A 26,587-nucleotide genomic window follows, 5' to 3' on the forward strand; every position below is an offset into this window, starting at 1 on the left:
TAAGAAAAAGAAAAAGATTGCACACTAAAAAGAAAAAGGTTCTTATAAGATGTATCATAAGCTATCACATTCTCATGTTTAACAGGATATTGATTTGTTAGAATGTAAACAACATTCATGTGTCAGTGCTGTCTGGAAACACACTATTATGTTACCAAAATGATTGAAGTCAAAATATGTTTTAAATGTCAGATGTCATTTTTGAAAACCATGTCTTGAAGTTATGTCTTAGAGAGACGTGGAATAACTTTGAACTGCTTTATTTTTGATGACTTGAGGCGAATAAACTTCAACAGAATGAAATGTTTTCTGATTACATGTTCATCTTGCAGTTGCCACCACCTCCTGAGTGCTGTGTGCAAAGCTTCTTTTTTTGTGTGAAAGAGGCGATCTGAACAGGAGGCAGAAACACATGAGCAATGTCATTCCAAAACCAGGACCCGAACTGTACTGCAGCGCTCGATCAACCACACACAGCCCCCAATGGGCCACGGTATGCCCTCTTGGGTTGAAGGGAGCTTGAGATTGGTTTAAATTGGATTGCTTTAAATTCCTGGCATTGTTCGCTGATCGAATGAAACCTTCTCGACTGCCGAGTGGGCCGGCGTCCCAAATCCTGATTATTTATTGTGCTAGAAATGAAGATGGAGAAATGTTACAACACAATGGCACTGAAAGAGAAATCAGATGCGGTGATGAAATAGCGCATTCGAGAAAACATTTGCGATTGCAGGTTGCCAAAGTGATATGCCCACTGGTGAAATGCATGCACACACACACACACACACACACACACACACACACACACACACATCAATTACACAGGGTGGGTGGCGTGTGTTGATTCCCTGTCTAATGGAGCGCTTGATTTGACTTATATTGATGCCTTTTACATGGAAATACTGGTAAGCTGGGTAACTCCTTCCGGACTTTGTGGCTTCTAGACTTCTTTGTGAAAGCTCACCTAGCAACGCAACATCAAATCCTCCTTATGGGTTGAACCGATGTTAAAGAGACGTATAGGCTGACATATAGTGGCCAGGGTTTGCACAAGAGACAATGGCAAAGCAAATTAAGTTGTTTGCAGGGTGAAAAGTTTGACTAACCCGTCAACATCACAAACTAATGTGCAAAATGATTGAACAAAAAACTAAAAAGGAAATTTTCGAATTCTTGGTAGGCGGAGTATCCGGGCATCTTTGAGCTGGATGGAAAACAATAGTGCAAAGCAGGAACAACAACTCGATAAGTGAGACGCAAAGGCAGCACATCCTGCAGAACCACGGGGCTAGATGAGCACCGGAGGTCGAAGCATTACTCAAAATATATGGTGGCTAAAAATGGAAACCACATTTTCATATTTCGGCAACCAAAAGCTGACGCCTCGAGCCTGGCAACCACTTTTAAAAGTTAGTGGGTCCTGGTGGGGCTTAGGTAAGTCACTCTACATCTCAACAGTGCCATGGTGGCTTTTAGTAGACAAATGGATTAATGTGGGACCCGAGCTTAACTAACTAACTAACTAACTAACTAACTAAGTGTTGTTGCAGTCTCTCAAACCACTAGTAAAACAAACCAGATCTGACCTCAGGGCTCTCTGCACTGCTGTCTCTGCTTGGGTAGTTGAACAGCGCTCTGCTCAGGCCTTCTCCCAGGAGCTTCCCATTGTCTCGCAGCTCCTCCGGACTCAGTCCTGCCCGCCGGCCACGCCCCTCCAACAGGAATTGCAGCTGGCGCTTCCTTCAGGGTGAAGAGAGAAGAGTGAGTCAGACACGGCGCGAGGAGACACACGGACACCTGGGGTGATACGGTGGCAGAAAAGGGAGTAACACCAAGGTACTAAAAATGTGTTCTTGTGTCCCATCAAATACCACTTTCTCACCTTAGAATCAAACTCTCACATTTGAATAATGTCAGTGTTTTTAAGTGCTTTAAAAGTGATGTAAACTACATCAAATGTAGCTGTCTATCAGTATGAAATCTCATGTGTTGCACTACTGCACCAACATGTTCCACGGGCCAGTGCCAGGGCGCTGAAATAGTCTTTTCAGAGTAGGCTGGAGGCAGAAATTCCATATAGGATCATATGGGTTTGTAAAGTCTGTGTGTGTGTGTGTGTGTGTGTGTGTGTGTGTGTGTGTGTGTGTGTGTGTGTGTGTGCGTGCGTGTGTGTGTGTGTGCGTCCCAAAACGCATTTGTGTGTTTCAGTCTCACATCATGCTGATGAATAAGAGCATATGCAACAGGAGCATTAAGCATTACAGCGAGTACATTCACTCCACATTCAAACCGTTTCCTCTCGATATGTTCCTTTCAGTGGGACCCTCTCGTGATAAAGTGCGTTAAGTAGAAGAAGTGAACTTTCCTCGTTCTCAACAAGACCAAAGGTCAACTGAGATAGAAATCAAACAACCAGCAGATCAAACAAACTCCATCTAGTGAAAGTCACCACCATTCAAACAGCAAACGTTTTGCGTGGAATTGAGATGTCAGCAAGCTAGCATTAGCTTAGCAACACTAGCAGGGAAGTGATGACTGCAAATAGCCCCATTAGGCAGAGAAGAGTCGTACTATAACTTGTTTTCCTTCAAACAATTTGCCATGAAAAACCAAATGATTCATTTTACAGGAGCCACATGCAAACTGTGAACAAAATCCTACAGCTATGGATTACAAGCAGCATATCTATAAATGATTATAACAAAGATTAGATACTATCACACCTGGGTGAAGTTGAATTGTTTCCAGATACCTTTTATCCTACTTGTTTCTTATGCTGCAGAATTAGACCCAATCTACTAAATGAATGTTTGAAAGAATTTAGTGGAATGAGATCAGGAATAAGGAAGTGTAGATTAGAGTGATAGTTGACACAGAACACGTGACGCGCATTAACGTGAGCAAATTAAACTTACTCTGCAGATGTTATGTTATGCTATGTCATTTCCCTTTTCCAGTATTTTCTTTTCTTCCAGAAAAAGCACTTTGTGTGACATCCAGCATACAGCAGGAGGATTGAGTTAGATAAGAGGACAAATCCAACAGCATTTAGTGTAATAAATGGAAATATTGACTCAAGGGATAATGACTGCACGCGGTGATTAAGATTTCAGTGACGATGCGAAAATAATCTCCGGCTTCGGGCTGTTGTGTATCTATCCACAGACGTTATCATTATCTATGCATGAATCAGGATGAGACGCAGCCAACGCCTGTGCTAAGGTTTACTAGTTCATTTGCAGTATGAGGGAAATTGAGGACAAGTTGGCAGCTCAAATGCATAACTGGGCTCACGTGCTGCTTAACAATAAGTGACATTAAAATGGAGGTTGTTTAGAGAGCGAGTAAGTAATACAGATTTCTTACACAGTCAGATGATTCGATCTGGCAATTTTCCAATCTTTGAGAGGAGCAGTGATACTGTGCGCGGCTTTGCTTTTGACTTTCAGGCTTCCCATAACTAACCAGATGATAGGAAACCATGTTCTCGTGCGTGACAAATTCAGCAGATTTCTGCTTTGGGAGGATGTTTTTTTTATTAGGAGTGACAGACCTCGAGAGCTTTTGGCTGGGGAGAGAGAAGAATGTTTGTGTCAAAGTGCCAAGTACCCACCCTTTTACCCTGAGACACACAGTCTAATTCCCCTGGCTCCTCGGTGCCAGGCTCCATCTCGCTGTCTCACACACACACACACACACACACACACACACACACAAATGTATACACGCATACACACGTTAATAATCCACACATTCTTGACATATTCAAACGCACAACAGACACAGGACACGGCGCACACCTGTCATTAGGTTGCAGTTAGTGTTATGTTGTGGTTAACTGCGCGAGATCAAGTTCTCACCTGGACTCCTCCAGCAGCAGGAGGAGCCGGCAACGTGGCGTTTCGGTGGCTGCTATGTGACCCAGTGTGCCGAACACGCGCTCTGCAGCGATCACATCGTTCATGGTCACCTAAGGCAGACAGCACAAACCAGAGTTTTGCACACAGCAGAGGATACGTGATTGATTGGTTACTTCGTGTGCATCGAACTGTGAAACACAAAAGTAAGAGTTACAGCTTTGTCACGGGTTGTTGCCGAAACCTGCGGCTCCACGCCTGCTCCTGTGTGGCTCGCAGCTCTTCTATTCACAATAATATCATTTTTTGATCGTCATGAGATTTACCAAAAAAACCTCATGCACGTAGCCTATAAGCTGCCTAAACTTAAACATACAGCACTCGCACTTTCACAGGAGTTGGTTGGAAAATCTAGCAGGCTAGGCTACTGACTGAACAGCTATGGCAGAGTCAGGAGAGCGTAACAACTACGTGCAAATGTGAAGATGAGCAGAGGACATTTTTATCTGAATGGGAGGACTTTTGGTTTCCCAAAAGGCAACAGAATGTTGCAAGCACAAGGTAAACACGCTGAAGGGTCATTCAGAGAAGCACACTCTGTGTTGTATTTTTTGAAAATGAATGAAGCACTCCGAGACAGTCACATTACCTCACACCTGTGTTATGTCGTTAGGCCTATAAGTCAATGCTGCTGATGTAGTGTTGTGTTGTGCTGCTCTTTGCAATGACGTGTGTTTTTATTTATTTGTTTTTTGGGGGGAGTGGGCTCTTCATGCTGGACTGGTTGACCACCTCTGGGTTAAACCATTGTGTCAAAAGCTACAAACTGTAATCACAATCACTCTGTACTGTGTAACAGAATATCTTAAAAGATGATTTAGAGGCAAAATCCTGAGGTGCCTCAGGTGCCGTAGATCATTCCAGGAGACACGGGCCCATCATTTAAGAATGCTAACAGTAAAGGAAAAGATTTGAGACATTTTGAGAAATAGGCTTATTTGCTTTCCAGCCGTGGAGTTAGATGAGAAGAATTTTGACAGATTAAGAAAACAAATTATGATGTGTTAATTAATTAGTTGCTGGACAGAGAAAGGCTAGCTGATTCCCCCCGTTTCCAGTCTTTGTGCTAAGCTACGCTAACCAACTGCTGGAAGTAGCCTTACATTTAACGAACAGACATGAGGGCGGTAGCAATATTTTGCTATATTCTTTGCTATATTTTGCTTCTGAAGTGGCATATCAAACACATTCTATTTCATTTTGCGTAACACATACTCCATTTAGCGTCTCGTCATTGTTACTGGTTTTGTGTCTTACAAAGTCAGCAGGAGACGCTACATTTACGCAGCAGGAGGAAGACATTAACAGCTCACCTCCTGGCCATTGATCCTCTGCAGGTTGAGGTGGTGGAGGCGGTAGACGGCGAAGGAGCGCCACAGAGCCAGACTGACCACTGGGTTGCCCTCCGGGTGGATGGTCAGCTGCTCCAGACGCCTCACCTGAGCCAGGGCCGCCAGCTGGGTCAGACGGCTGAAGTTGGTTTCCAAGAAGTTCAGGTGCTGCAGCGAAAGTAACAAGTTAGTTCAACAAAAAGGTAAAATTATATAGCTACTGTACATTCATTCATGGCTGTAACTAACTTAGTTGATCATGGAAAAGATTGAAATAGGAAGGAATCAATTTAAAACATACGCTTTCAAGAACCTGAGAGGAGCTTTGGATAGAATCTACCTAATTATACTGTATATTACAAAGCAAAGTTTTCATTCACAATATACCGGCACTGATGGTATTTTGAATGAAACATTAATACCATGTTGATAATACACATATGATCATATTGTGTAAGCACCTCTTAAATCAGCCTTTTGTACAGAGGTGGAGAGAGACTCTCTCTCCCTACACTTATAATTTGAGTGTAATTCATTTGCCAAAAAGAGACAAAACGCACGATAAACAAAGTTAAAGATGCAGCGATAGCATTATTATAATTTTTCTTTCCAAATTTTCTCTGGTGCAGCTTGTCTGGGCCCAGAGAACCCAGTTAACGTACTCTGGTGTGGACCAAACCTCTGGCAGGCGGGATTACAGGGATGCCTGCGCAGACATTAGTTGAGATGGACACAGGCAAACGACACAAGGACACTTGAACTTGTGCAGAAGTCCGATGTTTGCTCGACATCTGGGCCGACAGGATAATGCAGAATATGCCACACGAAGTCCACAGAAATAGTGACATTTATAAAGTAAATCGAGATAAACTGGAGAAAGGCAGATCAGCGCCGAGTAAAAGTGAAATATCTTCTCTGAAAGTCTCTTTGCACACGCCCCCGCGGCAAATACGTTTACTTTATGTTGGTCCGCTTCAGTTTGTGCACTGTGAAACCGAACCAGACCAAATAGAAAACAAACCACAAAGTATCAACTTTACTCTGATTTGGACCAGCCAAGCAGACTATGGCTGATGAAAGCGCCCTTAGACCAACGTCTTTGGTTCAATTCAAAGACGATCAACATTTCTCTCTCTAAATTCCCCTTTCCCTTTGTTTCTCTGCGTGAAAGTGAATATATATGTTCTGATTACTCTGACCTCTGAACATGCTCAGGAGGAACACCTGCGAGGCAGCTAAGTGGGGTCGAAGTAAAAGAAATGTATAAATATCAGATTATGTAGGCCCTCGCTGTAGCCCTCACCACGATCAATGAACTCTTTCTTTTGTCTTTGGAACCAGTGCTCTCTTTACCGCAGCACTCTGACCATTTTGTAGTGATGACAAATTAGGTTGGGAGCCCTTTTGCCCCAGAAAATGTGCACCAAGAAGAAATGTATGTTTTTGTGCTGGATTATCCATCATTGCATAATAAAGAAATTGGTCCAGTGGATAAAGGGCCAATGGCAGTTTGGTGTTCGATGACACTCAATCATTTACTACAACCACATCCAAAGGTAAAATGAAACATGGCACATTTTGTTTTCTTCTCTACGTCGACACAATCCCATGGCTCATTACGGGACGTGGCTAGCGCCCTCACCGACAGATTGGGGAACTTGACCCTTATTCGCGGCAGTGTTGGAACAATGGCGTCGAAGCTGATGTAGCGGAAGGCGATTACGGTGACGGCGCCGGCGGTCTGAACACCCCAGCCCCTCTCCAGGGCCTCCAGGGCTCCGGGTCCGAATAAACGCAAGGTGTCTCCGTCCAGCTCCGCCAGGTGGCTGTCGGAGAGGGACAAGCTCTGAACGCTGCCGCTCCCTGCCTCCACAAGCCTGCAAAGTAAACACACACACAAACACACATTGTAAACCAGTCTCGATACGCTGAACGCAAAGAATTTGAAGGATATCTTGGGGCAAAAAGCACTTAGCATACACTTGCATGAAAAAAAGCAAGCATTGTGCTAAAAGAAGGGAACAGCTACATTGCTGCTGAGTGCGCGGCGGTCTCGTCAATGTCCTATTTGTCTCGCCTAATTGCTTTCTATTCTCCTTTACGACAGTTGAAGTGCCCTTCCGTGATAAGAGAGTCGTGAGAGTGGAGGATCTGGGCGAGTCTCAAGGAGACATAATCTCCCCGCCCGTGCCCAGCGCTCAGCCCTCTGGGTCTGCCGACACTCGAGGGCCTTCTCAGCATAGCGGGGGCATCAGAGGGCTGCTCGCCGCACGCTACCAGACGCTGATCACTTTCAGCACTATTCAGATTTCACACCCTTCCAATCTAGAAAGCCAGAAGACTAATCCTCTGATTACAGAACTCCAATCCAAGATTCTTGTTGAGACCGATTTATTTTAGAAAGTGTGTGTTTGACAAGTGTGTGGGAGTGAGAGTCGGTGACAGAGAAAAGAAAAGGATGGCAAACATGCTGTAGACAGAGAGGTGAATACATAAGGAAGCAAAATGAAGCTTTGCAGTGACCGAAGAAGCCTCTTTGTTTGTTGCAGGCACTGACTCCTCTCTATGGAGTAAAGTAACTTTAAAACAAACGGTATGCAAGAGTAGACTGCAGTCCCGACCCAAATAAATACCTCTACCTGGACCGCTAAAGCAAGAACAACGTGGAGAAAAGAGAGTAGAGCAGAGATCTGCTCGTAGGCGTCGATACTGTTTAAGTAAAAGTAAGGGTACAGTGGGACATAACTCAAAGGCTGCCCTAGAGTTCAGTTTTAATTAGTTCACTTAGCTTTAAATACCCTTTGGGAGAGCTATTACACAAATTACACTTACAAGTAAACACAATACAACCGGATCAATCCTGTAATAAACCAGTGAGTGACAGGGAGTATCCTCCATCATATTTGTATCCAGACACATTGCTCTTACTCCATGCAGCTTGTATGAAAGCCATTTGTATTCCAATATTAAGGGATGATCGTGGCAGAATACGGAGGGTTGCCATGGATGTATTAAGAGAAGTGGATATGGCATCGCACAATCATCCTTGATGACAATTTTTCCCAGTGGCCAACCGCCAAAATCCAACAAAGAAATCCCCGGAAGGCAGAGAAAGCTTTTAACCCCAAAGGCCGTGATAACAGAACACCTTGAAGAGCACATACGGTCAGTTATTACCCTGGTTCTTTGCTACACTAGTAACATGTTGAATTGACAGATGTGCAAGAGGCCTCAAAATAGTGCATTCGAGTGCACCTACAAAAGCACAGAAATTATAAAAGAGTGCACTTTTCCAGGTTAATGCAATGTCCATTCAAACAACAAGAGTACTGATTGAGTAAAAAGCTGCTAGTGAAGAGATCTTGACGATGCAGGAGGGCAATAAGCGGCCAGATGCTGAAGGCAGTTTAACCAAAAGGAAACGCCACGCCTCAGCTGGCAAGAATGCCAAAGGCGGTAAATCAGGAAGAGAGCCTGACATGCGGATAAGTCACATAAAGGATTAGAGTAAGTTCTGTGCGCCTGGACGTGTGCCACTAACACACTTTGCACTGCGTCATGTATTGTTCACAGCTTAAAAAAGGCTGCCAGCTCCCCTTTGTGACCAGCCACTAGCGGCGAGAGGTGAAGTGATCGAGGAGCGGAAGAGCGTATGAAGAGTCTATCATAGTTACATGGATCCTGCTCTGGCCTATGAAGACTCTAATTCAATTAAGGCTATCTCACTTAATCCTACACACGTCTTTGAAAAGGGACATCTGTCATCTCTCAACAACTTAATCCCCCCCCCGCAAGACGTGGCTTGTAACTTACACATGTCTCCAATCGCCTAAATACTGTGTGGTGGAGTGACGCGTGTGAACCGCTCCTCTACGATCCGTCACTTCAAAAGAGCATTTCAGTTAGAAAGTGGAAAGAAATGGTTCAAGTGGCAGTTATTGGTGCAGTGCGGAATCAGATGTTAGGCTTAACTGGTGCCAAGTCCTGCAAGACTGTTACAGTAGAGTGTGTTTCTACAGTCTGTAGGTGTGTGTGTGTGTGTGTGTGTGTGTGTGTGTGTGTGTGCGTGTGTGTGTGTGTGCGTGTGTGTGTCTGTGCGTGTGTGCGTGCGGTGGTCTTAGATTAGGTTTCATTTGAGGAGCCAGCTCAACTTCTCTCTCACCGTTGTGACGATAAGTCATGCATGAGCCTGCAAAAGCACCTGCTGAACCCTTATACTCTGCAATGATTGTATGAATGGTAGGGACACACACACACGCACACACACACACACACACACACACACACACACACACACACATACACACACGGTGAATGACAGCACTATTGGATTTCTGAGTAATAAGTCTTACGTAATCCCATCTCTCGGGGGAAACACGGTCAAATACATCTTAAATTGCTCACATAGGAATAAACTAACACAGTCACGCGTCGGCAGTGACACAAGCTATTGTCCCAAAACTTATTGTAGCATCGCGATGACGCTGAATGTGCTGTCAACATTCTCATTTGTCACCAAACTGGGGGAGCTAATGCAAACCAGAGATGGCATCATATGGTCATCTGATGATTTAGTTAGTCGTTTTCACACAAAACATCTTGTTTACCATAGCGACATTTTGAACAGCATCAATTTCTGAAGTCCAACAACACAAACATTGTCAATATAGAAATTATGGAGACTAAGATTATTTTTTAAATCCTGAATGGTCGATAAGAATACATAGCAACAGATGCGATCATAAGAAAGAAGCCCCTGTGTGCTAAGCGCCATTGGCAGTTTGTATCAGAATTCTTACAAATTGAACAGAACACCTTATTCTAACGTTTCCAGATTTTTCAAAACTTGAGAATAATCACACACATTGTTCAGCTTTTTTTGTTTAAATTGTCTCAAATTGAGATGATAGTTCTCAGCAGCAGGCTTGGAGGTAAAGAAACAGAAGACAGTCTCCAGTTTGACAAACACACATGCACCATCACTGGATCACTGAGCAGATCCAGATGTCCGGTCCAGCCCCTTGATCTACACGGGAAACCAAGAATCCGTTGAGATTCTGGAGCAGAAGGATTATGGATGACCCGCAACGCAACGGTGCGCTGTTAGAATAAACCTCCTCCTGCTGTTGGGATTTCTGGGAATTCACACCCCCCCCAATGGACCTGATCCGTGATGTCATGCACCGGCGAGGCAAGAGCGTCGACTCACAGGTCTCAGAAATATGAGCGGAGTCCATCCATCATCTGCCCCCCCCATGCTCCACATTGTGGAGGATGATGTCGTTTTTTACATCATCCTGGTTTTAATCCTTGTGCAGGAAGGACAAGTCGTCTTTGAAACATGTAATAACAGTCCTTTGACACAGCCCCCACTTTCATCCCAGTACTCCCCCCCATAACTCACCCAGACCGGGAACACAGTCTGTGCAGGAGGGTTATCAGAGCCCGGTGCTCACATTAAACACTGCAGAGACTTTTGATTTAGAGCACCTCCAGCATCACTTTATAAACAGTGGAAGAAGAAAACTACCGTCAGACATCTTAGACGTGTATGTGCTGATCATACCGGAGAGAGCTCACAGAGCTCAGGAGGATGTTAAGGGGTCACGTCAAGACTATTTCAAGAGGGGTTTGATGCACCAGCTGTTGCAGGGATCGAATCTGTCACCGGGATGATTTCTCTACATGTTCTATTAAGGCTATTCTGCCAACCCATGAGTAAAGAACAAAAGATTACTGCTGCTGCTAGAAACACGGCATGGAAAATGTCAATGACAAGGAGGTCAGGTAGGTAGGAGCAGCCAACCGGCAGTCTTAACTTCAGTGTTATTTCATGTCCCATTGCATGAAGGGAACTTCTATTCTAGTGACACAGAAGAGGCGTCACAATGGCTGATTTCTAAAACCATTGGCAAATAAACCCAGAACGTTTTGCAGGGCTGGATGCCACAAGGTAAGATGTGTTCTGTTTAGTAATTTGAGTGAAGTGATCCTTTACTCAAGTTTATGAAACATCTAGATCCCATCAGAAAATATCAGTTTGTGCTATCAATCATACAGTTACTGGTCAGTACGGACAACTTAACTAATCTATTGAGGCTATTTTAGAACCCGGGCAGGTGAGGGTTATTGTTGGCTTTCTTCAGCTTTCTTTCTTCAGGGCGGCTGTTCACCAATCAACAACCTCCGGAACTTTGAGTTCCTCAAATGGCAACTTGAGGCTGGCTCCAAAAGCTAGTCAATCCCAATAGACCCCAATGTTAAAAGGCTTTACAGCAGTAAATAAACCTGTTTACAGCCTGGTACAAAAAAGGTTTTAGAAATCTCTAGCTAAATTCTCTGTTCATTTATTAAAACTCAACCGTTTGAATGATATTAAGGCTTAAAGTTAGGCATAGTTGAGGGCGTGGTCGCTTTGAGTGACAGGTGGGTGCCGTCCCATGTCGCTACATGCATGTTGTCTGCTCTGCCGCGTCACCCGGACCCGCCTCAGCTACACCGGTGGTCCACCTCTTTGCCCATATATACTGTAGATTAGAAGGGAGTTGGTGACGGCCGGAGGCACCCACTTTGAGCTTCACAACGACTCTTCAGAAACCAAACGGGTGACAAGACGGAGACTAGGTCCGTATTTCATACAGTCTACAGTGTACACACTCGTGCATTTTCCTCTTACTTGGGATCTCGTGGGCTGTTTGGGCGGCTGTTGGAGCGGAGTCTGCTCTCCGTTCCCGCTGATGGCCGCTCTGGTCCTGAACCTGGGCTCACCCGTCTGATTAAAAAAATCAAATAAAAGAAGACTCAGCAACACAGCAACCTATTCTTTTCAGAACCCTCGTAGATAAATTGGAAGCAAGCCTGTAAAGCCATGCTCATAATAGACTCTTCTTTATCAGCTGAATCACATTCTCATTGAATATTGTGTTTCCATTCAGACGGCACTGGCATAAAGGTCCAGATTTTTGCAAACATAAAACTGGTTTGAAGTGATCAGGGCGCCCCAGATGTGTCTGCCAACAGCTCTAAAGTGTTTCAGTTTCATTTGAAAACAGATGCTCAACATCAGCACCATGGCCCCAGATCAGAATTCTCCTCCAACCGAGGAAACTCATGAGTACTGTGTATCAAGTCAAACCCGCTGGTAATCTAAACCCAGCGTTCATGGATCCCGTATGGTTTTATGTTCTCATCTGAGCTACATTATGTACAGTCTAACCAGCCATAGTGCACTCACTGGTACTTTACCAGTGAACCGTCCCTCTTTTAGCTCTAGAAACGTGCCTCAATCGTCTGCTGATGTGGTGCGTACCTGGGTTCATCTGGAGAGGGCTCCTGTGAGAGGCCATTGGTCTGGGCGGGGCTGTGGGCGGGGCTGTTCTCCGGACTGACGTCTTCTTTAGCACCGTTTGTTGGTGGCAGCTCCAGGCAGGCCCTGACGCCCTCCCACTGCTGCGCTGCATTACGGATCGCCAGACGCCGCTTCTCCTTGAGGGACGCAACACACACACACACACACACACACACACACACACACACACAGAGGCGGTTTCAAGTGACAGTTCTCTTGTGCAGAGCACAGAGGGCTGATACTAAGCTAATGGCACCACTCCGTTTATCTTGACATAATCACAGGCAAACATGTACCTCCTGCCTTGCTTGTCTCTGAGGTATGTTGCAGAAAAGTGCTTACTGGCCTTACTGGCAGATATCACCCCTCAGTAAAGTAAGATCTGAAATTGTATATGTGTTGGTCCAATTTACATGCTCTTGTTACAGCAGCATTTTCATTTAATTGCAGTTGCAGCAATGAAAGTGACATCCCCACCCTGCAAGAGAGATTATTTCTGCTCCTTTGCGGTCTTTCAATTGTTCTCTCCTGGCCAAGCTGTAGTTTCGATGCGCTCGGTTACGGAATGTGCCACTCCCCGACGCACCGGTGAGTCAGTATCAATCATGGCTGCATCCTTCACCCTTACAAACTCTTGGCTGCGGCATTCAGTATAACATTTTCTCAACACCAGGGATTAACAGGAGTTAGGTTACTGAGAGACAATGCGTTCCGCACAGAGACCGTCTCTCAGTGAAAAGACACCACTGCAGGGCAGACACAGCAGAAGCACCGTCCATGTGTACTTCTGCACAAATGCAGTTTACTGCAAAACAGATGCCCGTGCAAGACAGAACATCTTGGACCATTTAAAGAAACATAGTTTACAGACCCATTTACAGATACTGTAGCACTGAGGATGTTCCTAAAGGGAACTTCTATTGTGTGATGCTGATGCTGTGAATACATTTGAAAAGATGAAAGTCCATGTCAGCATCCAAAAAGTGTCTTTAATGGTCCGTGCGGCCTCAACGATCAAAAGACACATACGTTGGAAGACACATAAGAAGACACATAAGAAGACACATAAGAAGAGGGGGAAAAGTACCAACAAACCCTGAGCATGACCTAAACATTCGGTGAGAAAGCTCTGAACTGTGTTCTGATGAGTAACAAGCACCATTAACAGGCCAAAGTGGTTGTTATTGTACAAATACATACTTAATCCTGACTTTAACCTGGATCCCAACAATATAATGGCCTGAAGCTAACTAATACTACAGTACATACAGTGTAGCATTCATCACATCTCATCAGAAATACGGTATGTGGTAGTTCTGGAATGCTCCATCCAATACTTTGAACCACCTAGTTATCTTCTTCCTACCAAGAATAACAAACCATACAACACCCAGCATATATATAAAAGGCCACCATCGGTTCAGAGGACACCTGTAAATGAGATGCAGGCCGCCATGAGTATTTGCTTCATGTTCGGCAACAGGAGCTAATCGGATCAGACCGGTACCTTATGAATGGTCTGCTTGTGGCTCTCCCTCTTCTTCTCCTCCTCTTTTCGAGCCTGTACACCAGCCATGCGCCGATCCTCGTCCTGAAAAGGATAGCTTGTGCAATCAGAGTGTCGCTCCATTCATGAGTTCTGAATTATTCAGGAGAGGAGGGGGGGGGGGGGGCACAAAAGACGCCACCAGGAAAAGGCTTGTCCTCTACAGAGCGGGGGGGAAACTGCGGTGGAGGATGGGAGAGACTCTCATACCAGCCGGCTGCATCACGGGATTATCTGTGTGATTTTCAGCCTCGGATCAACCGGTCCCAGCTGTTTGGCCAAAATTCCCAGAATGCAACGCTGCCAACACAATCTGAGCGCTGGGGGACATTCAGCCGTCTGTGACGAGCTAGAAGAGACGACGCTTCAGCCGGATCGATGGGGGCAAAACGCTAGCCTCACTGTGGTTCAGACACCGGTGTCAGCTGGTGGAGGCAGACTAAGATGTGAAGCCCGTATGTCACTACTTAGCAATAACAATGTCTTTGTTTGGGCAGCTTACACGTAGTCTATAGGCTGATTATTTGACTGTTCAGGCCTCAGTCAACTACTATATTTCATTAAATTTAATACTAATTTAAACATTTTAATCTCTATTTGTCATTTAGGCTTCATTTTCTACATTTAATGCATTTCCAGGTGAACATTATAATCAGAGTTGGATGATATGTTTTATCAGTTAATAAAATGTAATGACTATAAGACAATTGACTTCTGGCTCATATTTACTCGCTGGACACAAAGAAAAACAGCATTTATTAATTTTTCCCCAAAACTCAAAAGTAGTACTCCTCATTTGCAGTATTAGCTGTCATTTCATTCATAAATCCACTTTGCCAGCAGTCAGGCATAGACTTCTATCTCAAATCATCTGATCTGCCTGCTGATAGCATAGTGCTCTGGGGGAAAGTTTTTTGCAAAACAGTTCGAGGGTAAAATATAGATCTTCAGTGACTACAAGTCTGCCCCCAGCAACACCATGACACAGTTTGAAAAGATGGAAACTCTAGTCCTAGGCCGACTCTCTTGATGTCAAATAATCAAAACTTTGCATCTCCGTGGAAATGAAACACCGTCCCTGTATTCAGGGTTTGACAGCTACAGACGGTAGTTTGTTGAAGCGGTTGACGGGCCCTGGAGATCGTGAAACTCGCTAAACCTGTCAAGGAGCGCATGTACCTTAAAATTCAAGTAAAAACATGAAAATTGTTGAATTGTGACGAGTTTTTTTCTATTTTTTTGAAGTATCAGCAGTATGTTCTGAGGGCAAGGTGTGTGGTACTTACAGATTCCTTTTAAAGTGCAAGCTGAGACCTGGGTGCTCCCTGCTTGACAGCCTCTAAAGAGCATGCTGATATTTCACTGTAGCACTTTGCTGACATGACATATAAATACAGTGACTTCATGTTTGTGCTGGAGGATAATCATTGTTTTGTTTAATGGTGTGTTGTAAATGCTTAGCTTACTGTCATAGTTTAGTCGCCGATGCAGGTTTGACTCCAGGTTTGGCAACCGGGGAAAATGATGACAAAACAAAGACTAATGAGTGTCTAGGTGATGCCCCGTGGACAGTGAACAGGAGACTATGAACGGGTCACCGTAAGTTTGTTTTGAACAGTAAAATCATAATAAAGTTTATGTCAAGCCTCAGCATGTGCAGCGCATAAAGGTTAAGGCCGTTAGCTGAACGTGACCGTCTGATGAACCACGAGTTGTGAGGGTTTTATAGCTTGAAGTTCCTCGTAACACTACATCCTCTTGGCTGTCGAATATGTTTGATAATGTAAAAGAAACAAATTGCCGAAACAATGTGAGTAATACAAATAAAAAGATAATTAAAAAGAGACAATAAACTAAAGTTACAGCCACAGTTATTTGGCCAGGGGCCAGTTTTCCCTCTGGTAAACACACACACACACACACACACACACACACACACAGGAGCGGTTAAACATTTGGGCCTTACTGTGATGCGCTTCATGTCCAGCTGTTTCAGATGAAGCACACAGCGCAGGACGGCCTGCTTGTACCATGTCTCCAGGGCTACAGGGTTCCCATCCAGGGTGAGCTCGGATAGGGAGCGCGACTCTCCAAGGCAGGCTAGCCGATCCAAACTAGACACAAAGGACAAAAACAGCTTTTTGAAAGAGCTCAAGAGTCAAAGTTGCACAAACATACAAATGTACGAGTCAACCAACTTTCCCCAAAGCTATGTTCTGATTCTATGATTCTCTCTACTTTGAATCCTTATTGACAGAATGGAGCTAAGCTAAAACAAGACATGGAAATATATGTAATGTAGCAGGCACACTGGCAGCTCGACATTACTCGGGGGGGGGCGATGAAAAGAAAGAAAGATCCACCACGCTGTTGATATTACCCTGTGGCAAACAAAGACGTGCTCAGCAAAGCGGTGGAGATTCCGTCATCTAATTTATGATAATAACCTTGATGAATCATTTGCCTGGAAACACCGACTACATTTCGCTGTGCCTGACACTAGCCGGGGTCCTTCGGATGCAAAAGAGGGTCAGACAACAAACCTCCGATGAGCCGGTGGCGCTCCAACAGATGCAACGCAACAATTTCACAATTCACATTCCATACTGTATGTCTGAGACTATTATCCATCTATTACACGCAGTAACCTGTTTATAAACTCCCGTGCACGTACACTACGTTGTGTCATTACATATAATAACTTATAATGAAGACATCTGTATTCTAGCGATAATGAAGAGGTGATTATAAGTGACAACTTGAGAGATCCCAATGGAGCAATTTCGCTTGATCGTTGCATTCATAATCACAGCGGCCGACGCTCTCCTGGGTAACGTTACTATGATAAAACCGCTCGATGATTGGTCGGAGCAGTGAAAAGTCTACATGCACCTGTCCCTGCTTGCAATCAAAGGTCAAATATGGATATCAGAAATATTGTGTGCGCAGAGTGGGGTGTGGTTGAACGACAACTCCTAACAGCCGTTTCTTTACTGACTTCTCATTGTTATTTCTGCCTGATACACGGGGTTCATGAGGTGGCTGACGTAATGAAAAATGAAAAATAAAGTACATTATCATAATTCAGGCAGGGAAAAGTAAAAAAAGAAAATGCAACATCGTGACACGTGAAGTAATAATGGCTCCAACATCCTCTACTGACTGCACCAAGCAGACAAACCTCTACCTAGCAACAGAGCACAGCTGTATCAGCACTGAACACTTTCTCACAATGTCATGGTGAGCATCCATTAAAAAAAAAAAAAGAGTAGTTTGGATTGAAACGCCCTTTTAATAAAAGCTCATACTGGTGTCATGAAGACGAAGAAAACAATGTGTAAAATAAATGTCCATCAGTAATCACGCGATACTTACAGTGTCACTCTATCATGTGATAAAGGAGTTCACAAATATAAACTATTACTTATTTGCTGCCTCTTTCTTCGTCATGACCCCCTCTGAAGCCCGGTGTCAGACAGAGATTCATGCAGACACCAGAGGAGACGGGCTGTCTCCAGACGTCAGGTCAGATCTATCATGGCACAAGGTGACTATGGTCAGGGATGCTAATGACACATGTCCCGCCCTGAATCCCACACAACAGGCCGTATTCAGTGGGAGGGCTATGCTAGCGTTAACAAGTGAACTCTGTGACATCTTTACTGCTGGGTTCAGACAGGGAGAAGCAGAAGACAGAAGAAAAAAAAAACGGACCACAGATATTGGAAAATGTGTGTAAAGCAGATTGACGTTTCCGCTAAGCAACAAAAGACACCTCTCATTCCCCCTGCTGCCCTCTCTTAGCCTGCTTCACCGCAGCCTGAATAACTTTAAAGTATTGGCACACCCATCTCCTGAGATAACAGCTAATTGCTGACAATAAGAAGACATCTAGGTTATGTTTTTCTAGGTTACAGTAAGGTGTATTCTGCCTGCAGCTTGTCGGTCCGGGCCCTGCCGAGAGCCGAGGGGGCGGACGTGAAACTGTACCGGCCACCATCCCCGTCCCTGCCCCGCGGGGAGGAGGGGAGGGAGCTAAGCGGCACGAGAGCTTACCTGCTGATGTTGTTGCAGCTGAGAAAGAGGCGCTGCAAGCGGGGCAGGCGGTCCACCTCGGTCTAGAGGGAGAAAGAGAAAGCGGGAGAGGGGAGCGTGAGAGACGGAGGGATGCGAGGAGGAGACGGCGCTTGGGAAGAGGGCACTGCATCGTCGCTGTCGTCAGAGCTCCGTATCCCTCTCCATTTCCTCAGTCACCTTGCAGCTCTCAGCTCCGGCACACAGCATCCCCATCCAATCCTGCGCACGCATACACACACACACACACATATATGCACACACACATATACACACACAGCACGCCGCCTAGTCTGCACATGGAGAGGAGGGGCAGGGAGAGAAGGAGAGAAGGAGAGAGAGAGAGAGAGAGAGAGAGAGAGAGCATGAGGAGGAAAGGGGGAGGGGAGGGGAGAGAGAGTGGAGAGTGTGCTCTGCGCTAATGCAGAGATCCCCTGCTGCAGGAGGGAGAACTCGAAATGCCACGAGAACACATACACACATATATATCACGCGCGCAGACACACACTGTACCTCGTCACGCCAGAGCAATAGCTTGAGTACATACAGAGGTAACTGACTGGGGGTGGGGGCTGTTTCTCCATCAGGCAGGCTAAGTAAATCAATGCAGAATTTAGTGAGGGGGCGGGGTAAGGAGCAGCAGCTGGCCAGCTGGCAAGATGTACACAGAGGATACACAGGGACGTGGGCAATGTCAAAACCACCAGCTAATCAGATGCTGAGTGTGTGTGTGTGTGTGTGTGTGTGTGTGTGTGTGTGTGTGTGTGGATGGCCAGCGTTGCACAAGGCTTGAAGACACTCCCGGACCCAGGAGCAGTCCGAATGAGCTGCGTCAGCGGTCCGCCACATACTGCAGCCACTGCCTCCAGAACTCTTGCCGGTCTCCATTCAAAGGAGAGATCAGCCTACAGCATTCGGGCTACGCCAGCTTCTCGAGCAGACAACACTGCAGCACACAGCCCGGTCGTTCAGAAGATTCCCCACCACCTCCGTCCGCACAACCCTTTTAAATATAGCACAACAATTACTCATCCTAGTTTCACCCATCGCAACGGCCGAAACGCTCGCCACAGCACGGCGAGCAACATCAGGGGGCAATGCTGGAGAGGGAGAGCTTGTTTTGTAATGTTTTGTGTGCGGCTGTTGTGCTCCATCTATGGCGTTGATATAATGAAATCATCTCCCTCGTATGGATCGGTTTCATCTAACCTGAGCAGTGAGGTTTTTACAACACGCTGGCACAGATGAGCATAAGGAATAAGGACCATACAGACCAAACACATCAAAATAACCCTCCGCATGCCTCCGCTTACCAAGACTGTAGACCTAAGGTCTGTTTTGTTGAAAACTGTTTTCCAGTTCATTCATTGGATTGTTCTCTGCTCAGCTTTCTACATTATCAGACACTGAAAAAGAGAGCTCAGAAAAGTCCTGCTTGCACGTAAAACCTGATAAGGCTATTATATAAGGATAATACAGGGACCTGTTGTTAAAACTCCATTCATGACGTGAACAAAGTAGTGAATCAGAGAAACGTTATTTTCTGATTGCCCACACTAGTGCACCTGTTGTGTTTTTTCCCCAAATTCCATATTTCCTTTTTTAGGAATGTCGTGTTTTACAATTCAAACACATTTCGTCATCAGAAAAAGTGTCCAATAAAATGTAAACAGTTTTAAATATTTTAAAAAAAATACGTAACACAATATTGTGTTACGTCTTTCCTGTCAACGCGTGTCTTGGGCTCTTATTGGCTGTAGCTCCTCGACAGGTAAGATACGCAGCCTGCTAGGTGATGCAGCGGGCTTAAGTCATGCAGTGAACTACGCTAGTGTGAGTGTGTGTGTGTGTGTGTGTGTGTGTGTGTGTGTGTGTGTGTTGAGGACCTAAATCTCATCCTCATTGAAATACCGACACATAGAACAGAGGAGAGAAACTGCGTGCTCGTGACTTAAAGAAAAAAGTAGGGGAATAGTTGATTTTCTGTTCGTACAGCTTAGGAGCTGTGAAGAAAACGCTTAAAATTATGGGAAAAACCTGATTTTCATTAATTGCATCCACATTTTGGTAAATTCTACGATAATCTGCAGGTTACTGTACAGTCAATTCTGCGATCTTTATCACCAAATACCACGATTTTGTCCGTGTTTTCAGCATCGTGGAAAGTCTGTACTCTACTACAGTATAGAGCCAAATTAACGTTTGTCAGGTGACTTGAGATTGTGTTGCTGAATATATGGTTTGTCAGCTGTATGCAAACATACCGGCGTATTGTCATGCATGGAGAGCCAAATGATGCTTCTTGTGTCAACAGCATATTGAACATAATTTGCATTCAGACCAAGAATGTGTAGGAATTTGTTTGTGGTATTAGATTGTGGAATGTTTTACTGTGCATCCCAGCAGCACAGGGGTGTCCTCTTTCCTTCTTTTAAAAATGAAAACTGCTGGTCATGCTAGCTAAACCTAACCCTCCACCGCACTCCCAGTGTCTCAGTCCGTCCCTGAGTGGATGCTGGGGAAGCGGCATCGCTGTCTGAGACTAAATATAGCAGCCCTGTCTCAGACAGAATGATGTCATCACTGAGCTGATGTTCTGTGTAACAATCGCCCACCAATGTGGTCTCTCTCTCTCTCTCTCTCTCTTTGTTTTTAATACAGTTTGATCAGAGCCAATCGGCTGACAGGCTGTGAGGTTGGGTACGAGCGCGTTGCCGTGCGTGTGTCAGCCTGCGGGTGTGTGTTTGTGTGGCTGCGCCTTCCCCTCTTCCTCCCGGCTCCACCCTCTCCTCGCTGACAGCTTGCGTGTCTTCAGTTCTCACACTCACACTGAGCTCTGGCAGAGGCATTACTCCACAAACACAGAGCTATCACCGCTGTCTCTGTTGCATGCAGAAAGACACGACGAAAGAGCGTGAAAGCTGCTCAGATAACACACACAGGTACACGGGGGGGGGGGGTTTGTCGCTGCTCTTTGATTAGCACAGACTTGAGGTGTGACTTTAGCTGGCACACATCTGGCCTCAAGTATCGTGCGCTGTGTTGTTTTTGCACTGGTTTTGTTTTATTAATCAATAGTTTACAAAAAGGCATTACCAAAACATCCTATTTATTGCCGTTATATTGACTCTGTCTTTGATAATTCAAGTTTAAATATGAATACTTTCCACAGCAATGTGAGGCAGAATGCTGATTTGATGATCCCCTCAGTTTCACATTTAAAAAGTAAATCAAAGAGGTAGAACTCAGCTATGGAATGTTAGCAACGGGGAAATTATGTAATAGAGCGTATTCAGATGTATGAATGTATGACCCCATCAATCACACACACACACACACACACACACACACACACACACACACACACACAGATTAGAGTGACTATTCTATAACGGAGCTTTCAAACGACATTGTACATGTTTTGTACATTTTCAGTGATCGTGAGGCTTGACTCACTACTGGCCCCACAAGAAGACAAGTCCATGTGGGGGAAAATAAACTGCTAATCCATGGAGCCAGTCTGCCTCTGGGTGATGCCTTTCTGCTTTGTCTGTTCTATCAGTGCTCCATCTAACTACCCAACTCTGCCAAACAACTCACCGTTCCTGCTGCCAAAAATGTAAAATGCTTTACTTATTGACTGCCACAGGATTTCTCTTTGGAAAGACCCACCAGCAAGTGTAAACTATAGACGGTATATAAGAAGTGGATGTAGTCACCGTGACGTCACCGTGGATTGCGGTCGTGAAGCCTCGAGTTCAGTGTTTTGGCCGTCCATCTTTTCTTTTTTTTTCTTTTTTTTGCAACCAGCAGTGACACGAGAGGGTGGAGCTAAGTACAGCCGAATGCTGAGTAAGACATTTTAATTATTACACACTGTGAGAGGGGTGAAGTTGTAAGCCAAAAACAGGGACAACTCCCAGACCAAACAACTCTGTGGTAGAGACCTGTCAATCACTGTGTAGCCCCGCCCCCAAAGCGTCCCCTGCTTTATGGTCTGTGTGACTCTAAATGGAGCATAATGTACTAAATGAACATCATGCTGTATTGAAGAAGACTGTAAACTAGAGATTGAGACCATAAACTCATGTTTACAATGTTTACTGAGGGAATAAATCAAGAGAGAAGTAGAGTCATTTTAGACTAGACTTCTATACAACCAGAGGAGTCGCCCCCTGGTGGACACTAGAGAGAAGTAGAGTCATTTTAGACTAGACTTCTATACAACCAGAGGAGTCGCCCCCTGGTGGACACTAGAGAGAATGCAGCTTTTAAAAGGCACTTCCACATCGGCTTCACTCTTCAGAAGCGGATGTTGCCGCCTGGGTATAAACAGCAAAGGTTTTATGAAATTACGATACGTTAAATCGCCACTGCGTTATAAGCTATCGTGTTGTCGTTTCTATGATAATGTTATGGATTTAAGTATAAATGTATGGTAACAATTATGGAAAAAAATTTGGATGAAAACATTAAGAGGGATGCATTAAAAAATGACCTGAACTAATTGTGTTAATGTTTCAAAATGCAAACATATTCACTTCAAGATAAAGTATGCATATAAAACATGTAATGCTTATTATATATGTATTGGATGACATATAAGCAAGTCCTCAACTTACTTATTCCAAGTCCCTCACAGCTTTGTATTTTCTAGCCGAGAATTCCACTTTTCATGTGCCTTGAATGAACGGGGACACCTGGAGGAGGATTATTTACTTTGATACAAGCTCCTGGCAGCAAACGCCACTAATGACAGGCTGGAGAATCTGCTGAGGTGTAGCATTCTTCCTCTCCCGTGCGTCAAATGAAACATTGCATCCGATAATTATGACTGGAAGTGGTTCTTGATCAGATCTTGCAGGCGGAGGACAGGGTGAGTGATGGGAAGAAGGTTTTTTACACAACACTACACAACCACAAATGTTGGATCACATTCCTTATTTTCTACCCCCAAGAAGCAGGAAAGGGCTTAGGGGATTTGCATACAAATGAAGGGGCCTGTTTTGGCATGCACTGTTCTGTTTATCAGATTAAAACTAAAGGAACCGAGGGGAGCGAATCTCCACAATAAGAATATCCAGTTTCTCTTTCACCGCGCCAGCAAGTCAGAGGGAGGTTGCATGTAACGACCTACAGCTCCCTAGGTAACAGCACGGAGACACATTTCACCGCATACTTTCTTACAAAGATTCTATTGAAGTCATGTCTGTGTTTGCTATTTTGTGACAGTGAAAACTGCTACATGTGATCCCATAAGAGGGGAAAGAGTAACCACGCAGAGGACACGGGCCAAAGGAATGACATGAAGATGAAAGACGGGGCTACTCGTTCTGTCACCCTATGAAGAGCATTTTCATAAGGAACAGTTGTCAGGGTGCAAATGAGATTGTGTGAACAGTTGGTGTCTTTTCCTGCATATGAAGGAGTAGAATAGTGAGCATGCAGTGAATAAAAAGCTTTTTAATAAGCTGCCGCTAATTGGGAAAGAGGCCCCCTCACCACAGCAGAGACGCAGTTGTGTCGCAGGTTGAGTTCAGTCAAACAGTCCAGGCCCTGCAGGTTTTCCACTCTGGAGATGTTGTTTCCCGCCAGGTTCAACGCCTGCAGCTCACTCAGGTGAGACGTGTTTTCTATCCTGCAGATCTGGATGGACGCACAGCGAGAGGAAACATATTGCACACCATAAAACAAGGATATAGATAAATCATAGATAGTGACATTCTACGTATAGAGAGACAGACAGAGGGAGGCAAGGCAGGCAGAGCGTGACGCAAAGGAAAAGACGGTTCACATTTATTTAGAGTTCTTTAGCTATACATGTTTTTGGGTGCAATGGGGGGGGGGGGGCAAAACACAGTGTGCTCCATTTTGCTCCTGAGGCTTCAACCTTTCCACTCCGCTCATTTACCCTTGAGTCAACCACTTCACGGCAGCGATCTGTATCACTTGTGAACGTCTTGAGTGGCTGGTATGCAGCCAGTCGCATGGAGTCGTGACTCCTGTTGGACCTCCCAAACCACGACAACAAACGAGCAGCTGAGGGTCGGTCAATGGTGACATGCTCCTCTGTATGGGAGAGAGTAAGGGGCCCTGTCATAACGACACTTAACCACCAGGTGCTCAACAATTCTGTCAAAATGCAAAACCCAACCGTCAGTTTAAATGCTGAATACAGTAGGTTGATTGGAATAGAAATTAAATAACGAAACGTTGTTAAAATGAGTAATAAAGATCAAAATAGTTTTTTTTATGTATTTATTATGTATCAGCTCAAAGAGAAGGAAAGTAGGCCGTGCAAAAGTTTCTGGGCTTTGGACAAGTTAGCGGCACTCCCAGATGGTCCGAGAAAACTCGCAGGTCCACAACTAAAGAAGATTTAAAAACAAGAAGTACACAAACCTACAGAGAACCACGACTTCTTATCTGGTCCTAGTCTGCAGATGAATTGAAGTTGATCTTCTTGTTTTAGGGAGTTCAAACAGACAGACATTACAATAGAGATAACAGCGCTTAGCAGTTTCTGAAAACTGGACTTTAGTGAGAAATGAACATTAAAATGACTCAAATGTCAAGAATCAGAATCCAGGGAGGGCAGACAGCTACTGTTGTTTGTTTTAGACGTCAGCGTGCTGACAGTGGGTGCGCATATACAGGTGGATGATAATACACAATAGCGCGTCAAGTCTGCCGACGGGTACGGCAGAGTGACATCATCCCGCTGCATTGAAAGACCTTCACAGCGGTTGTACTGCGGTGTCACAGCTGAACGCTTCCTGTCATCACACACTAACAGGACAATGGCACCTAAGAGGTAAGAGAGGACGGCTTGTGTGGTCCAGATATCAGGACGGCAAACATCCATGAATGTAAAGCAGCCGGTGGATGGCACACAGCTGCACGCTTTGTGAGCAAAAAACACTCACACACATTATTATGAATACATGAATTATCTCAGGCACAGACTTTGGCATCCCGGACAGACCTAACTACAGTTTTATGGAGGAACTATTTTCTTTTGAGCACACTTCCAGCTTGAAACTGCTCACAACAAGGTGGGTTATCTTGAGTAACCGGGTCATGATTTCTGGAAAGAGACATCGCTGTTGAGTTGTTCAATGTTTTTGGCGCTCTGAGCACCACAAGCAGAGTGCTCTATAGTCTCATTATGTGGGAGAAAGGCAGAACATCTCTCCGGCTGATATCTCCAAAACTAAGCGACTCCCACCAAAACAATCTGGATTAATAAATAGCACTTAGAGGGAGAATATGTAGTTTGGATTTGGGGTTGAACTGTCCCTTTAGACATTAGTAGAAAACTCTTGAGAATGTGCCAAAACCTCGTGTTAGAGGTGTCGTTAACGACAGCAAAGTCTCTGCTCCAGCTTCCCCCTAACTCAAAGTGCTATGCCTACCACACATGACAGATTAAGTCAAACTAGATCATGTCTGGGTTTGCAGGAGGGATGTAATTATTTCCACCATGGACATGGGCTTAACAAACCTCTACAACTCTGTGATGCTTCCCCTTCGTTTTACAGACCCCGTAGGGCTTTCTCCACGGTCTTCTGCGGGTGCTCCAGTCAAACTGCTCGAGTGGAAAAACACCACCGCCGAACTAGAGATTAGATATCCACCGTTGTCAGGTCACATCGTAACCCCGACACTTGGTCACTGAGGGCCAAGTGTGCGTTGGATGCACGCTCCCAAAGAGAATATCTCCTTTTGAATCCAGCAAACTGGAAATGAAACGACATCCTGTTACGGAAAGTGAAAAGAGGTGGGGGGGGGGTGATGTGAGCCTCACTGCTAGAAGATGGGAGGAAGAGAGGAGGACAGTGATGTACTGCTTGCAGTTAAATGGTGAACACAAAATGAAATCGGACGAGCAGCTGGTGTTCTACGACTAAACAACAACTGCTACTTCAATATTACTTTATTAATCCATAAAGCCATCATTCCCTCGCTGACTTCACGAGCGTCATCATCATTGCGCAGCGATTCACAATACATTTGGGTGGTCGGGTAAAGGTTATTGAACAGTATTTAATATTTAAATGTGCAAAACAGGAGGTTTTGAGGTCAGTGAGTGAAACGCAACCCGTCCTGGTCAGAAGGATAGATTTATCATCCGCTCCCCAACAGGCTCCTGGCAACAAATGGTTACCTCTGAATGCAATGTGCTCTCATTACCAACGAAGCCAGTACAAAAAGATATACATGGATTTACTAATTCACTCATCATCAGAATTGTTTAAATGAACCGTACAGATGTAGTGGACAGAGATTTGAGACAACGAAGTGTCCTCTGTCTGGGAAAAACAACAGCGCTGTAAGCGGCCTTTGAACAGTGAGCGGGACGCCTGCTTAT

General features: G+C 44.8%; 1 protein-coding gene across 2 annotated transcripts in view; it reads right to left on the minus strand.

Moving 5' to 3' along the window:
- LOC137887830 (leucine-rich repeat-containing protein 49-like) overlaps positions 1-26,587 on the minus strand; it is a 31,100-nt gene that overhangs the window by 911 nt on the left and 3,602 nt on the right. The window contains exons 8-17 of one of the 2 annotated variants that reach the window (XM_068731060.1): positions 23,719-23,862; positions 18,199-18,260; positions 16,109-16,256; positions 14,104-14,187; positions 12,558-12,730; positions 11,925-12,020; positions 6,891-7,125; positions 5,231-5,416; positions 3,861-3,970; positions 1,587-1,740 (exon numbers count right to left, since the gene is read on the minus strand). In XM_068731060.1, coding sequence (XP_068587161.1) covers positions 1,587-1,740; positions 3,861-3,970; positions 5,231-5,416; positions 6,891-7,125; positions 11,925-12,020; positions 12,558-12,730; positions 14,104-14,187; positions 16,109-16,256; positions 18,199-18,260; positions 23,719-23,862 — 1,392 coding nt within the window. Of the gene's footprint in view, positions 1-1,586; positions 1,741-3,860; positions 3,971-5,230; positions 5,417-6,890; positions 7,126-11,924; positions 12,021-12,557; positions 12,734-14,103; positions 14,188-16,108; positions 16,257-18,198; positions 18,261-23,718; positions 23,863-26,587 lie in introns of both variants that reach the window. The other variant, XM_068731059.1, reaches the window with a different exon arrangement.

The sequence above is a fragment of the Cebidichthys violaceus genome, unplaced genomic scaffold, assembly GCF_023349555.1.
Source record: "Cebidichthys violaceus isolate CVI_PGR_0920_01 unplaced genomic scaffold, fCebVio1.0.p SCAF_5, whole genome shotgun sequence".
NCBI classification, from domain to species: domain Eukaryota; kingdom Metazoa; phylum Chordata; class Actinopteri; order Perciformes; family Stichaeidae; genus Cebidichthys; species Cebidichthys violaceus.